This window comes from Lepidochelys kempii, chromosome 24 (assembly GCF_965140285.1).
Source record: "Lepidochelys kempii isolate rLepKem1 chromosome 24, rLepKem1.hap1, whole genome shotgun sequence".
Taxonomy (NCBI): domain Eukaryota; kingdom Metazoa; phylum Chordata; order Testudines; family Cheloniidae; genus Lepidochelys; species Lepidochelys kempii.
Genome location: NC_136403.1, coordinates 15730465 through 15747250, shown reverse-complemented (window position 1 = coordinate 15747250; position 16786 = coordinate 15730465). Strand labels below are relative to the sequence as shown.

Sequence of the window (16786 nt, the reverse complement as noted above, 5' to 3'; positions counted from 1 at the left end):
ACACCTTTAGTCAACACAAAGTCATAAGATTTAGGGCTGGTGGAAATTGCAGTAATTACCCAGAGGTCAATACTGGTTTACACTATGATTTACACACGACTAGGGCTCCGAGGGCCTATGGTAACACAAATAAAAATAATAAACTCCAGTGGAACTACAGCCAATTGACACCAGCTGGGGGTCTGGCCCCATTGATTTCAGTGGAGCGACGGCCAGGTGACCCCAGCTGGGGGTCTGGCCCCATTGACTCCAAGAGAAGAACAGCTGATTCACACCTGGGCTGTTTCTACAGGCTCTTTTTTGATTAAAACATATGCAAAAGTGCTAAATAAAGGGATGTGTCTTCACATAGGCTTGTCTTTTAAAGGGATTATTCCTTTACAAAACTTTCACCTCTATTTGTTAACAAATTACTTTTATAAACTAGCCGGCTGTGGCTTTAACTCTAAGGTAATTTCTTTTTGTATTTTACCTTGTGAATAAGATTACTTACAAAGCAATGCCATCTTTACATAACAAAAGAAAAATGTTTAGTTTAACAAGTCTTGGATATCATTTTGTTTTAAAAGCAGACCTAGGGCTTTCTTGTTATGTTCTGGCCTTCTTATCTCCAATCACAGAGGCTGTTTTTGCTGACAAGGGCTTTGCTGCTGTTTCAAATTGTGCTTATTAAAAAATAACCCACGTTAGTCTAAACCCCAGGGGAAACACTTTTTTTATCACTATACCTTACTTCTATAAACCAGTTCTCTGTGTTTTTAACCCTGGGTTGTTCCTGCAGACTCACATGTTATTGAAACACTGTGCCAAGGGGGTTAAATAAAGGAACGTGTCTTCAGATAGCCTTGTTTTTCAAAGGGGTCGTCGTCTTCTTTTCTAACCCACTACCTTCAAAGGGCTGTTTCAAGTTGTTCTTACTAAAAACCTTGGGGAAAAGCTTTTAAAAACTTTTTGTTCGTCAGGGTTTAGGCCATGGTTGCTTCTGCGTGCTCTTTTTTATTGAAACACCTCTATAAATAAAGGACTGTGTCTTCAGATAGATTTGTCTTTTCAAGTCATTATAAAGCGGAGCTTTATTCCTTTACCAAACTTAATGTAACTTTTACTGGTGTTTGGTCAAAAGTTTGGGAAAGAAGCAGTCTCCTTCTCTGTGATCCCAGAGGCTGTTTTTGCTAAGGGGCTTTGCAGCAGCTTCACATTCTTCTTACTAAAAAATAGCCCCTGTTAGTCTAAAACCTAGGGAAAAACTTTTAAAAATGGTTTGTGACTAAAAGCTTAGGGTTTTAACTTTTATGAAAGCCCCCCTGTAAAAGGACTACCTGGCAGGAAAATCTGCTGAGGGTCTGGTTTTTCAGGTAAGGATAAGGCAGTTGAAGGGGAGAGAAGGGAGTTGGCTCTCCTTTAAAATCTTGGGACTCTAGGATTGGTTCAGGAAAATGAATTCTATGACGCTGCTGTAGAACAGCCTCTGATTGGGCCGATCCAAAGGCGGTGACAACAAGTCTGATAACAGAGGGTCTGAACCAGGGAAGTTGCCTCATTCTACAGAAAAACTTGAAAGGTAAGAATTCTCTCTCTCTCTGATTCAACCATGCGCTGCCTATCTTTGCCCTTTGCAAAGGGGCTTTCTTTTCCCTTTTCTTGCTCTGTTCTTTTTTCTTAACCTACCCTTGTATTGAAATGCTTTTCTATTCACTTTTTTACCATGTGCTTACTAAACAGGCTTTGCCCTGTGTGTTCTTTGTCAACCTAGTTTTCAGTGTTTTTAAAAGCTCTTTTCTTAACCTACCCTGATATCGAATAGTTTAAATGTGTTGTTTTTCTTAGCCCCCTTTTATAGTCTTTACCATGTACTAACTAAACAGGCTTTGCCTTAGTAAATTCCCTTTTTAAACCTAGTTTTTAATATTATTTAATTATTTTAAATGCTCTTTTCTTAACCTACCCTTATATTTAATACACTTTTTACATTTATCTCAAAATTTTCTGTTCTTTAATAACATGCCAAACTAGGCCTTTAAAAGAAAAGGAGGACTTGTGGCACCTTAGAGACTAACAAATTTATTTGAGCATGAGCTTTCGTGAGCTACAGCTCACTTCATCGGATGCATGCTGTAGCTCACGAAAGCTCGTGCTCAAATAAATTGGTTAGTCTCTAAGGTGCCACAAGTCCTCCTTTTCTTTTTGCGAATACAGACTAACACGGCTGCTACTCTGAAACTAGGCCTTTAAAATCATCTCTCCTTACTCAACCTCCCCAAATAACCTTTCTTTCGTTTTTTCCTCTAAACTTTACCCAAACTTTCTTTTTTCATCTTTAAACTCTCTCACTCTATTCTTTCAACCTTTTGCTCTAAATGTATCCAAGTACAAATACACACACCACTTCCCCCATTGAAACATACACATTTTTTTTTCAAAATGACCGACAGCGCCAAACTTCGGTGCCAATGGAAATGGGGTTGGAGGGAGGGACATAAGCCCCAAAGGGGGTGTGGAAACCTGTCAAAAAATGCATGGTGATGAATGCTATCGAGCCGGATAATACTAACAGTTCATAAACTCAAAGTTGGTACGTAGGAAGAACATCTCTCTACAATAGAAACGAACACAAATAAACAGGGTCTCATTGTTCTGTTTTGCATCTTTAAATAAGATGCAGTTATTGCCCTCAGCATCTGGCATTATCCTGACTGGGCTGATCTTAGCAAAGCAAGGTTATCGTGTGTTTCTTCTGCTTCTCTTACCTAATCACTATTTGCTAGGCTACTGACCTCTTGACCAAACTCTGGACTTTGGGCCTGTAGAAAGAGTTGACACAATCCAAAGATCAGGTTGTTATATAACAGCAAATGCATTTTAACGCTTCAGGCAGTATCATCAATGGGTCACAGAGGGATTCGGTGCATGACCTGGCCGCCATCCAATGTCCACAAACACTTGGGCCTCAGTCTTCAAAGGTGTTTTAGGCTCCTAAGTGCCATTGATTTCAATATGCAGTGTTGTTGTAGATGGGTTGGTCCCAGAGGGACAAGGTGAAGGAAGGAAAATCTTTTCTTTGACCAACTTCTCTTGGTGAGAGAGACAAGCTTTCAAGCTACACCGAGCTCTTCTTCAGGACTGGGAAATGTACTCAGGGTGTCACAGCTAAACACAAGGTGGAACAGATTGTTTGGCACAAGGAGTTAATGCATATTTCAAGGCCCTGCCTAGGTTTCAGAGCCCAAGCTCCAGCCCAAGCTAGAATGTCTACATGGCTATTAGCCCCACAGCACTAGCCCCCCAAGTCTGCAGCTCCAGGCTTGCCCTCCTCTGTGACATAGTGTCAGGGCTGGTCGAAAAATCCACACTGATTTCCATTTCCTCCTCAAAACCCACCTTTCCCGTGACACATATAGGAAGTTGCAACCTGATGACAGCTGGGGAGATGGCAGGTTGTTTGTCACCTTGTCTCTTCCACTCCTCCCCGGGGCTGTATCTTTGTCCACCCGGCATAGATGGATGTTTTATATCTGTAAGCGCTTCGGGGCAAGTGCTGCTGTTTATTATATCATCTCTCCTCTGCCTTGCATGTCAGTTCCCTGTGAGATGAGAAATCAGTCCAGCTATTGGTTGGTTGCAGTTGTTTATTTGCTCTTAAGGATCTTTGTTTTCAGTTTGTACTGATTCAGTTTGTACTAAAGGAGTTGGCGGATGTGATTGCAGAGCCATTGGCCATTATCTTTGAAAACTCATGGCGATCAGGGGAGGTCCCGGACGACTGGAAAAAGGCTAACCTTGCCCATCTTTAAAAAAGGGAAAAAGGAGGATCCTGGGAACTACAGGCCAGTCAGCCTCACCTCAGTCCCTGGAAAAATCATGGAGCAGGTCCTCAAAGAATCAATTCTGAAGCACTTAGAGAAAAGGAAAGTGACCAGGAACAGTCAGCATGGATTCACCAAGGGAAAGTCATGCCTGACTAATCTAATTGCCTTCTATGACGAGATAACTGGCTCTGTGGATGAGGGGAAAGCAGTGGACGTGTTGTTCCTTGACTTTAGCAAAGCTTTTGACACGGTCTCCCACAGTATTCGTGCCAGCAAGCTAAAGAAGTATGGGCTGGATGAATGGACGATAAGGTGGATAGAAAGCTGGCTAGATTGTCGGGCTCAATGGGTAGTGATCAATGGCTCCATGTCTAGTTGGCAGCCGGTATTAAGTGGAGTGCCCCAAGGGTCGGTCCTCGGGCCGGTTTTGTTCAATGAATTCCTTAATGATCTGGAGGATGGTGTGGATTGCACCCTCAGCAAGTTTGCAGATGACACTAAACTGGGAGGAGAGGTAGATACGCTGGAGGGTAGGGATAGGATACAGAGGGCCCTAGACAAATTAGAGAATTGGGTCAAAAGAAATCTGATGAGATTCCACAAGGACAAGTGCAGAGTCCTGCACTTAGGACGGAAGAATCCCATGCACCGCTACAGACTAGGGACCGAATGGCTAGGCAGCAGTTCTGCAGAAAAGGAACTAGGGGTTACAGTGGACAAGAAGCTGGATATGAGTCAACAGTGTGCCCTTGTTGCCAAGAAGGCCAATGGCATTTGGGGCTGTATAAGTAGGAGCGTTGCTAGCAGATCAAGGGACATGATCGTTCCCCTCTATTCGGTACTGGTGAGGCCTCATCTGGAGTTCTGTGTCCAGTTTTGGGCCTCACACTACAAGAAGGATGTGGAAAAATTGGAAAACGTCGAGCAGAAGGCAACAAAAATGATTAGGGGACTGGAACACATGACTGATGAGGAGAGGCTGAGGGAACTGGGATTGTTTAGTCTGTGGAAGAGAAGAATGAGGGGGGATTTGATAGCTGCTTTCAACTACCTGAAAGGGGGTTCCAAAGAGGATGGCTCTAGACTGTTCTCAGTGGTAGCAGATGACAGAACAAGGAATAATGGCCTCAAGTTGCAGTGCGGGAAGTTTAGATTGGATATTAGGAAAAACTTTTTTACTAGGAGGAAAAACACTGGAATGCGTTACCTAGGGAGGTGGTGGAATCTCCTTCCTTAGAAGTTTTTAAGGTCAGGCTTGACAAAGCCCTGGCTGGGATGGTTTAGTTGGGATTGGTCCTGCTTTGAGCACGGGTTTGGACTAGATGATCTCCTGAGGTCCCTTCCAATACTGATATTCTATGATTCGTAGAGAAAACTTCCTGGGTTTTATAAAAGCTGTGATCTGGCGTTTGCCAATTTCCGCATGAATTTTGGACTGATCCAGTACATGAAAATACAGATGATGTTCAGCAAATCCAATACATGATGTCAGGTAAATGTGTTGATGTTAATCAAAGTTAGGCTAAGTGTGCCTGCGTGAGTGTCTATTAAAGTAAGGCGCTGTAGTGGAAAATACACCTGTGTATGCTTGGGCCTATGTGTACATGCAATTAATGTCCAGTTCATTAAGTAAACAACAGCATTAAACTGCTTTACTTTCTTGGAAACCTTTTCTCTATTTGTTGCTTTTCTCTGTTCTCCCATCTCCCAGTACTAACCCTGGTATTTACCCAAAAACTGCAAAGATGATTTTTTGCACTGGTTTTCACCTGTTTTTTAATCTTTATAATAAACACTGATATATTCTCAGGACATTTTCAATAAAATAATAACTGAAAACCAAGGGGATTCTTTACAATATATACCCTAGCCCTGGAACAGAGAAGACACAAACAGCATGCATGCGGCTCCCTCTCAGTAATCCCAGGCCATACACCCATGCTTGGTTTTCAAGGAGCAACCCTGCCCCAAGAACTGACTCCGGTTAGAGAGATTAAGACAGGGAGCAAACTCTTTTACTGCTTGCTACAGCTCCCTCCTGAAGTAAACTCCATCACAAAATGAACGACAACGCAGAATGGCTAAGGAAAAGGACTTGGAAGACTACATGTAACAGCACCACCTGGTGGCTCCTGATGTAATATGTTTGCTCAATGTCCATCACAGTGGGGTGGGTGCTTGTGACAGATGGGAGACCTTGGAAGCATGTAAAAATGTGCCAGATGCTCCATGTCCCTGGCATATTGATAGCCTTTTGTACCAGGATATCTTCTATGTAACTGTGTGTTCCTGGCTCACTGGGTGGGTTTCCTCTGGAAACTGGAATCAAACTGCAGTCTCCCAGTGCTGGTTATGCTGATCCCCCCGGGACCAAGCTGTATAAAGGGGCAGCCGGAACTGACTCAGGACCCTCGTTTGACCCTCCAGCTGATGTAAGATTTTAACCAAGAGGGCAGTGTCCTACTGGAAGGGTTGGAAACCCGTCAGGGCCTCCTTGTGGATCCTGGTATAGAGCTTCCAACAGGTCCGTATTATAAGCACCATGATGACACCTGCACAGTCTGCTGGGGACTGCTGCGCCCGCCCAGTGACCACAGCTGGCGTCGTCGTACAGGGGGAAGCATATAGGGAAGTTCTGTTCCGGCTCAATCCTGCGAATCCACAACTCTGGGACGGCCCCGCAGGCAGCGGCTGGTAGATTCAGGCCTCGTGCCCCTTCACAGGTCAGTGGAGACTCTGAGAGCACATTGTGCTGGGGTATTTTTGTCCATCCTGATGACATGGCCGAAGAGCATGCAACACCGGTTTTGAATAATGAGCAACTGAAGGAAGGCCAGATCGCCAAGAAATCACCACATCTAACAGGTGCCAGACCTTGAGTTCGGTCTGCCCCACTGGACTGCAGGAAGGTTGCTCCTTCCTCAGTGACTTGATCGCTTTGTGGCAGAAGGAGCTCCGCATTGCCAGCTCTGGTGCGGGTGAGCTCTCTGACAAGAACTGTGTTGTACCCAATACCGTTCACCGCTAACATGCTCCATGTGGCGGCATGGGACGCACCCCTAAGGCCTGCTTTGGACTTCCTATATTTTAAGGCATGTCCCTTATTTAAATAACAAATTGCCTGTCCCATACTAAATCAGTACAGGATGCCTGTTATCCTGGAGTTCAGCTTGGGCTGCCTCCTGGCCGGTTTTACAGCCTTGCCGATTGCTGGTGAAAACGTGCCGTTGATTTTTTCACCGGGACCAACTGAGGGAATGTTGGTCCCGGTGGAAAAAACCCCTGGGACATAAGCTGCATGCGTGCACAGCCTGGCAGTGAGACTGCGCACATCCAGCTGGGAGCACGGCCGGCCTGGTACTCCGGGCCCTGCTCTGTGTGGAGGACTCATCTCACGAGCCAACAAAGGGAGGTGAGGAGCAGGGTGGTGCTCGGAAAACTGTCCCGTATGATTGAAATACAGTGTTAGGAGCCCTAGAGATGGGGGGCGCCTGGCGAGCTGGCATGGGCGCTGACTGGCTGCATGATCTATTTTCTCTATAATGCTTTTGTCCTAAATCAATGTCCTGTGCCCTGGGAGAGCCGGCTGGTCACTGGGAGCCTGTCCGTAAGCCCTGGCAGAGAGCGGCTCACTGCTGCTGGACTAAAGTCAGACCGGGACACAGGTCCTCACCCACAGACAGGTGACTGCCGGAGCTTGGCACCTTTTCTAAAATAGACACTGTAGATCAACCACCAGATATGGGCTGGATGCAGGGATCCCTGGGGGTAGTTCTCTGGCCTGTCTGATGCAGAACGGCAGAGTGACTGATCAGTGGCCTTAGGCTCTATGACTCTAGGACATGGGAGGAAGGGAGCACAAAGAACTAACCCTTGGCTTTTTCTAACAGGGTTGGCAGTATGGATCTGATTATTATTATGACCCCCAGGTAAGTCTCAGACATTCTGTCAGATAGTAGAGCCTCTTATATGTCTCATAATGAGAGATCAGACACAGCTCTTGGGCCTTTCCTGTGGAAAGTGGAGGAGACAGATTAAATGAAAGACCCCTGGTGCATCAAACCCACAGAAAAACCTAGACAGATGGATGGCCAGGCTCGTGGAGGACTCTAGTCTACCTCCCTGATAGTTCAGGGACCCCCATTATGTGTCCATTTTGGCAAGGCCAACCTAAAAGAACGTGGTTCCTGCAGCCTTTGGAGCTGAGCACCACCACCAACCGGCTGCTAAATGCTGCACAATAACAGCCAGCTAGAAGCTGTCAGGGACGGTTACACAACTGTTAGGCTCAGCAGATGTGTTCATCCCACTGTACAGGGGGCAGGTGCTGGGTGGAACTCAAAGCATGTGTCTCTGTCACAGGTTTTCAAATACATATGTGAGGAGATAGCTAGATATGCAGGTGTGTGGATGGATGGATGGATGGATAGATAAGTATATATGGGGCTAGATAGATAAGTACATATGCAGATTCATGGAGGATAGGTCCATCAATGGCTATTAGCCGGGATGGGCAGGAATGGTGTCCCTGGCCTCTGTTTGCCAGAAGCTGGGAATGGGTGACAGGGGGTGGATCACTGGGTGATCCCGTTCTCTTCATTCCTTCTGGGACACCTGCCATTGGCCACTGTCGGAGGACAGGACACCAGGCTAGATGGACTTTTGGTCCGTATGGCCATTATGGCCATTCTTGTCCTTATGATTTTACAAGTTGCACATCTCTTTATATGTCACTAAAATCCAGCCCTTCAGTTTGTCCCAGTTCCCTAACTTCTTGTTCTGTTCCTTCCTTGTCTTTGTTTTGGATACCAGCATTCCAGGTACTAGTCTGTGAAGATACTTCCTGAGCTTATATGACTATCTCTTGATTTTGGCAAGTTTCCTATCTCTTTATGCCAAACGGCTTACTTCAGCAAAAACACAAGGAGTTATGGGATACGTAGCCTAAGGGAACAGTGTTATGGTATAGGCCAGTTTAGCCTGTATCCCTGTTACAATATTTGTGCTGAATGTTACCGCTACTTAATACATGCTAATATACATTGATGGTGCAGTGTGTGTATATATATATGTGCTAGCCAGCAGATATTAGTCAACAGATAGATAACCAGTGATTTTGGGGTCTCAGTTTGGGGTCCCAGAGGGGTCTGATTTTCAGAGGCAGGGGGCTCAGCGCTTCCTTAAAATTAAAGTGTCCCAAGTAGGGCCTTAAAAATCTCTACTCACTTCTGCAAATCTTCAGCCCTTTGCTCACGTCTCATTGTCTCCCAAATGCTCTAACTCCTGGTTTTCCTAACAAAATATGGCACAGGGGCAAGCAGGCCTTTGCCAGCAGGTAAGTACTAAACGCTGCTTTCTCTGGGAGTAACTTCAGTTTACGGGCTAGATCCCAGCTGCTGTCAATGGACCGTAGCTCCATTGGAGTCCATGGGTGTTAGGGGGCTTATTCCTTCACCCACTTACTTCCCTGGTCCTTCTCGCATGAACAGAGAGCAACAATACCCGAAGTCCAAAGGTGCAAACAATTCGATGTTTATTGGGGTGAACTTCCAGCAAGCATGATTCCAGTTTCCTTCCTTAGTATCTTCCTTCCCAGCTCTGACACCACAGAGCCTTACACCTGTGTCCCTGTTCCCATTCCAACCCTTAGCCAAACATGATTCAAACTTCCTTACTCCCATTCCCTGTTCCCATTTCCCCCTTTAGCAAAACATGATTCCAATTTTCTTACCCCCATTCCCTGTTCCCATTTCCCCCTTTAGCAAAACATGATTGCAATTTCCTTACCCCCATTCCCTGTTCCCATCTCCCACACCCACCCCCACTCCCCCCCACACCCACACCCCCTCACTTCCTCATTGACTCCAGATTATATAGTAAAACTTGAGTTCCGCTTAGCTATACCTTAACCAATCATTTTCCTGAAATTTAACTAACCAATCCTAACATATTGTAACATGATTATGTAACCAATTATATCCCACCACCTCAATTAGTTTACACCCAGCAAAATTAATTATACAGCAGACGGGAACAATCACAGAACCAGACAGAGATTACACAGACAAACAATAGCAAAGTGGGAACTATAATGACAAGACAATACAGAAGTGAGGATTTCACATCCCAGTATTGATAAGTGAGTTCTTGCCAGACAGGATGCTATCAAACTAAGTTTCCTTTTACATTTTCTAGGAGGTGATAGGAATACAATCCTGTCCTGATAGTGCCTAACAGCCCAATAGCACCTTATTTCAATGTGACTAGTTTGGAATGTGAGGATGTGACCGGTCGCTTCCCAGCTTATGGCTGCCTCTGCTGCTTAGCCAAAGGCCTTAGCCTAAAAACAGGGCCTCAATCTGTCACAGTAAGAGAAGGCCCTTACACCGGCAGACAGTGATTTCTTTCTTTTATACCTCTAGAACTAGCCAAGCGATAAGAATACACCTAAATTCTTAGAGTATAGGCCTTTACAGACAGGCCTGAATATCTATATCCTAACAATGGGGCCAGATCCCAGCTGGGATCACTGGGCCATAGCTCCAATGGAATCCATGGGACCAGAGCCCAGCTGGGATCAATTGGCCGTAGCTCCATTGGTGTCTATGGGGCCAGATTCCAGATGGGGAGTCAATGGGCCAGATGCTCACTGAAGACTAGTACAGATGTTTCCATCTCAGCCCATCAAAAAGGCAGCAGCTGCTGGGCAGACAGAAACCTCTCATGAGTCAACAATTGAAAAGTGCTTAGTGATTTTGAATCCTTCCATGTTGGGGGTACGGCTTTGAAAACCTTCGACGGCCCTGTTTTCAGAAAGCGCCGAGCACTTGCCTTCTGAAAACCAGGGCTCTTCCAGGTGTCTACAGCTGCACTCCCAGCAACTGAGGCCCTCAAAAATATAAGTTGCTTTTGTGGGCTAAATCTTGGCCCACAATCCTGATTTGCCCTGCAGCCATGCCAAGATGTCCCTGGTGCTGCACAGACACGGACACAAGGGAGACTGGGGCTCATTGTGCCAGGCACTGCATAGGCACACAGTGAAAGTCAACCTCTGCCCCGTCTGCATTCAGGAGCCCGTAGTGCAGGCCATGCACACACTGATCTTCTCCCCTCACTGACCCACCTCGCCCCCGAATTCTGTCTGTTTCCGCTCGCCGGCTACTCCCTGTTCTATCGCCTCTGTTTCTTGTGCTCATGGGCCCCAGTTCTTCCTACCCCACATCCTGCCTTCTCGCACCTCCAAAACACCGCAGAACAGTTGCCATTGAGAACCGGGACTTCATCTTCATTGCACGAGGAGCTCTCCAATTTTAGGACTATCCCACAAAATTTGGAACTAATCCCATCAATAGGGCTAGAGGAGTCCCATTTCCTCTCATGGTGGGTGGGTGGGTGGAGGGGTCCATCTGACAGGCAAGAGCCCACAGAACGACACCCTCTAGCAGCTGGAGTCCAGCTGTGACTGCCAGGGGATCCCCAGTGGAGTAACAGGACAGCCAGGTAATCAGAGCGCAAGGGACATCTCAGCTGGAGTCTCTAGGGCCGAATCCCCATGCCCCTGATATCCACTGCCTCTTGTCCGCTCTGACTCCCCTGGTCCATTGCCTGGCCTGGCAATAAGGGGTTGGGGAAGGTCAGTGCTGGGAAATGCAGGTCTGGCTGGAAGGGGAAGTCAGGCAGTGCTGAGGGAAATGGGTGGTGAGGGGCTCAGACACAAGGGGGTTGGAGGCCACTCTACGAACCTGGGAGATACGTTCCCAGCAGGCTCCGCTGTAAGCCCCTGGGAAGGGGGGTTCTTCCTGGGCACAGGGAGGAGAATAGAGGTAAGGTGCCAGAGAGCAAGTGGGGGCGGGGGGGTGGAGGGAGAAGGGAAGTAGAGTGGTCTATATAAGACAAAGCCCCTAATGTCAGGACGGTCCCAATATCAGGACGTCTGGTCACCCTTAATGGAGAGAAAAAAACACCCATTATTTCTTGCAGGGCGGACAACAAAACCCAGGAGCCCCGGTGAGTTATGGGCTGGATGTTATTTAGTATCACCTGAGGGCCCCCCAGGCAGGGAGATGAGATCCGAACCAGGAGTCCCGTGTCTCTCATGCTGGGTGGGCAGAGGGGTCCATCTACCAGGGAAGAGCCCACCCAGTGTCCTGCTCTGCCAGCGGGATTCCAGCGGTGACTGCAAGGGGCTCCCCAGTGGGGTAACACGGGCAGTCCCGGTGATCAGCGCACAAGGGGCATCTCAGCTGCCGGTTCCCTGCAGAGTCAGGGCTTCACAGCTGGGACTCCAGGCCCCTTCCCAGCTGGCTCCTCCTACCCCCCACTCTGTATGAAGGGGCCACTGGAGACTCTGCCCCACCTCGTGTCTGGCTCGGCCCAGGCCAGCGCCCTGTCTGTGCGAGGACCCAACGCGGGAAGGGAAACCCTGGAGAAAGGATGTTTCCAGGTCAGAGTCCCCTCCTGGGTCAGATATCCCCATATCAGAGGGGAGAGAATGGGGACCAGCACGTTAACCTCTGGCTCTTTCTTACAGCCTGGTTTTGGTTTGAACCTGGGGCTGGTGAGTGTCTGTTTATTTGTTTGTATTATGGTAGCGCCTAGAGGAAGGGACCCTTGTGCTAGGCGGCGGTATAAGGATGGTTCCGAACCTCTGTCAAAAGATTTGTCAAGGACCACTTGGACCACTTGGAAGGAAGCTAATTATGGCACAGGCAGGACGGATGGAACAGGGCTGGCTACTCTAGACCTCCTGGTCCTTTGAGGGCCAGGCCACTCTGTTACACGATCACAGTGGGCACGAACTGTCTCACCCCCACCAAGTGCTTTGGCAGCATCGGCGTTCCAGGGAGAGATTGACAGAGGGAAGGAGAATGAATGTTCCCAGTGCGGGGTCCCCTGCAGGCTGAAAGGTCCCCGTGGCAGAGGGGAGCGAAGGGGAATCAATTAACTAACCTCTGGCTCCTTTTTCCAGGAACCTTTTGATTTGGGCATCAATGTGGTAAGGGTTTGAATTTCCCTCTGCTGCCGAGTCTCTCCCGTGACAGCATTTCCTCGCACACGGGAGACCCCGGCCCTAAAGGACAGTGATACGGGGCTTTGTTGGGCTGGGTAACGTGACTGGAGGTTGGTTGCAATGATGAGCCCTGATCTCCAAGAAGGGCTATGAACACTGACCTAGGCAAAGGAAGGGAGGGGAGTATCTATTGGTGTAACCACGGGAACAGCTCATCCTGTCCCGTCAATGCCAGACAGACTTTGGGGAGGCTGAAAAGCTGGACAGATCTTACTCATCCACGCTGGGGCAGCTCCTGTCTGTAGAAAATGGGTCAGATGCTGGCTCAGCTTCCCCTGCCTGTGGCTCTGTTTTCCTGGCCATCTGCCGGAGACGAGAGATGCTGTTATTTTTGGTTGTGTTCATCCGATAAAGCCAGCAGATTTCAATGACATTTGGCCACATCCCGGGCGATAAGTGTTTTCAGAAGACTCTGAGTCCGATGGAATCTCTAGGGCTGAGTCTCAATGACCCAACTACCCGCTGCCTCTTGTCTGTTCTGTCTTCCATCACCTGTTCTTTGCCCTGCAAGGTCACGGCTATGAAGTGTAGTTACAGCTAGAAGGGGGAAAATCAGGGCTTGGAGGAAATGCTTGGTGTGGGGCTTTGACACGATGGGACTGACCCTCAATATGAGAACCTCGGAGATACATTTCCAGCAGGCCCCCCAGTCAGCCCTTAGCACTGTGTTGGGTCTCATCCTGGACACGAGAGAGGAGGACTGAAGAGAAATAACCAGCAATTATTTCTTGCAGGGCCAATAAGAAAACCCAGGCGCCCAGGTGAGTTATGGGCTGGATGTTATTTAACAGCATCTGAGCATGTCCTAGGCAGAGTGGTGAGATCAGAACCAAGAGCCCCAGTGTGGTGATGGGAGTCCCATTGCGTCTCATGGTGGGTGAGGAGAGGGATCCATCTAACAGGGTCCCCTGCTTGTTCAGGTATCCCCATGACAGAGGGGAGAGAATAGGGACTGGTACGTTAACCTCTGACACTTTTTTACAGGATCCTTTTAAGCTGAGCATCAACGTAGAGACTGGTAGAGACTCCAGCAATCCTAAAACCATGAGATTGCTGGAGTCTCTAGGGCCGAATCCTCACGTCCCAAATATCTGTTGCTTCTTGTCTGTTCTGACTCCTCTGTTCTATTGCTTTGCCAGCAATAAGGAACCAGGGCAAGGTTGCTGCAGAAGGTATGGCTAGACTGGAAAACCAATGCAGCAGGGGCGGGGGGAGGACAAGGAACAAGATTGGGGAGGGTCTCAGCCATACTGGGGAAGGAGGCCAGTATAGGAACGTGGGGGAGATATCCCCCCAGCCCCTAGCACTGTGCTGGGTTCTCTCCTGCTGGACAAAAATTCCAAGTGAAGAGAAATAACCTCCAATTATTTCTTGCAGGACAAAGAACAAAACCCATCAGGCCAGATGAGTTATGGGCAGGATCTTATTTTGTGTGTCATCTATGGGCTTTTAAACCTAGCAGAGTAAGAACCAATGGCTAGAAGTTAAAGCCAGGAAAATTCAAATAAGAAATAAGGCCCAAATTTTTAATAGTGATGGTGATTAACCATTGGAACAATCTCCTCAGGGAAGTGGTGGATTCTCTCTTTCCTGATGTCTTCAAATCCAGACTCGATGTCTTAGTCAAACTCAAGTAGTGAGATCACTAGTGGGGCCACTGGGTGAATTTCTCTTGCCTGTGTTTTACTGGAGGTCAGACTAGATCTGGGGTTCTCAAACTGGAGGTCGGGACCCCACAGGGGGTTGCAAGGTTATTACATGGGAGGTCGCAAGCTGTCAGCCTCCACCCTAAACCCGGCTTTGCCTCCAGCATTTATAATGGTTGTAAATATATAAAAATGTGTTTTTAATTTTTAAGTGGGGTCCCACACTCAGAGGCTTGCTATGTGAAAGGGGTCACCAGTACAAAAGTTTGAGAACCACCAGATTAGATGATCATAATGGTCCCCTGTAGCCTTAACATCTAGGACTCTATGAAACGTGCCCTGTACTTCACACTCGATGAGCCTGTAGGAGCCTCGGTTAACGGATGTGAGTCTTCTAGCTGAGGCAGTAGCCACTCCTGCTCCGAGACTCAGCGGTCCCATTGGATTCCTTCTGATCACCCACCCAGGGACATGGCATTACAAGGCTGCCCCAAATTTACTCTGGAAAGAGAGCGTCCACATGGTGCATTATACCAGTATAACTATATTGGTTTAAATTCACACTTTAGCTTATAGTGGGAAAACTTCCCAGTGTAGACAAGGCCTTAAACTGTAAGATTTTGGGGGCAGGGGCCATGCCTTATGTGGATGGGCCCTGAACCAGGAGTGGACCCCTATCCATGCTATTCTCACTGCTAATAAAACCAATAGGGTTCATCTTGGAGAAAGCTATAAAATTGTTTACAAGGATTTTATGTCCTATCTAGCTGTTTGTCCCTTTGTCCCTGTCTGGCGCATGTAGAGAGATTTATGAGTCTGTCATTAGCTGTAAACTAACAGGCCATGGATGTTGTGTGTGTTATGAAACATCGTGGGCTGCACAGATCCTGGTGTAAATCAGGAGGGCTGCTCCCCAAAATCTCTCCTCTCCCTCCTATTATGCTGATGCCCATGTCCCATCATTAAGAAGGCTTGCAAGAATGTCCTCTATTCCACAAGGGAGAGGGGTAGCTACAGAGAGACTTACACCCTGTTAGCTGGGAGGAGCTAGATGTGAATTCCCTGCACTAAGGATTTTTTGCAGCTTATTATATGGCTTATTCGCTGGTATCTTGGTTACCGGGTATAAGGACCTTCATGAGGAATACCAGGTACTAAAGGGCTTTTAAATCTAGCAGAGTAAGAACCAATAGTTAGAAGTTAAAGCCAGGCAAATTCAAATAAGAAATAAGGCCCAAATTTTTAACAGTGATGGTGATTAACCATTGGAACAATCTCCCCAGGGACATGGTGGATTTTCTCGCTCCTGATGTCTTCAAATCCAGACTTGTGCCTTAGTCAGACTCAAGTGGTGGGGCCACTGGGTGAATTTCTCCGGCCTATGTTATACTGGAGGTCAGACTAGATGATCATAATGGTCCCCTGTAGCCTTAACATCTAGGACTCTATGAAACGTGCCCTGTACTTCACACTTGTTTTCTTTCCCCTTCCAGCCGTAGAGGTTCAAACAGCAGGATGATCATTGAAATGTCAGCTGGGAACCTGGCTATGATGGTAAGAAGGAAGACCCATCTTCCACGCTCTGATCTCCTCAATCAAATGCTAACCGCAAATTGTGTAGTAACAAGTGCTGTGAGGGGCTGGGGCAGGAATGAAGTTCTGAGAGTTGATTTTGCTGCCTTTAATCAGCAAGCAGACAATGGGGACGTTCACTAATGTTTACACCAAGAACAACAGAAGCTTCACAAGGAATGAAAATAAATCTCACCAGCAAACCATTTCTCTCCTCTCCATGTTCATTGGTGATGAATTTAATATTTTTCTTTTTATCACAATGGAATGTTGCACCATTTAAGATAGTGCCAATTCCTATTCAAGAGTGGTATGAAGGCTGGTCTGGGTTAAGGCACCGGGACTCAGGACTCCTGCTCTCAGTTGCTGGCTCTGCTACAGAATCTCTGTGTGACCTCATGCAAGTCACTTATCCTCTCAGCTCCCTCACCTATAAAAGGGTGAGAATATCCCTTAGTTGGTCTGTTTAGAGTGTGAACTCTTTGGGGGTAAGGACTGTCTCCCTCTGTGTGTGTCTGGGCAACAGCTGGCACACCTGGGACCTGATTTCAGGTGGAGACTCTAAGCACTGCTGACATAAAAACAGTGCTCATACTAATAACAGGGTGGGGCTTGAGGCTGTTAAGGAGTTAATATTGAAAGTTAAAGAATAGTACGGGCTGCCCATATTTATTAAGGGAAGCATAAAATAT

At 47.3% G+C, this 16786-nt stretch overlaps 1 protein-coding gene across 1 annotated transcript; it reads left to right on the top strand.

Moving 5' to 3' along the window:
• The first annotated feature begins 1518 nt into the window (after nucleotides 1-1518).
• On the top strand, nucleotides 1519-16284 carry LOC144929865 (uncharacterized). The gene is made up of 5 exons (XM_078850493.1): nucleotides 1519-1561; nucleotides 7697-7735; nucleotides 11787-11813; nucleotides 13611-13637; nucleotides 16016-16284. The coding sequence occupies exons 2-5, from the start codon at nucleotides 7707-7709 to the stop codon at nucleotides 16236-16238; spliced, it is 306 nt and encodes a 101-aa protein (XP_078706619.1). The 5' UTR covers nucleotides 1519-1561; nucleotides 7697-7706; the 3' UTR covers nucleotides 16239-16284.
• Nucleotides 16285-16786: the final 502 nt, after the last annotated feature.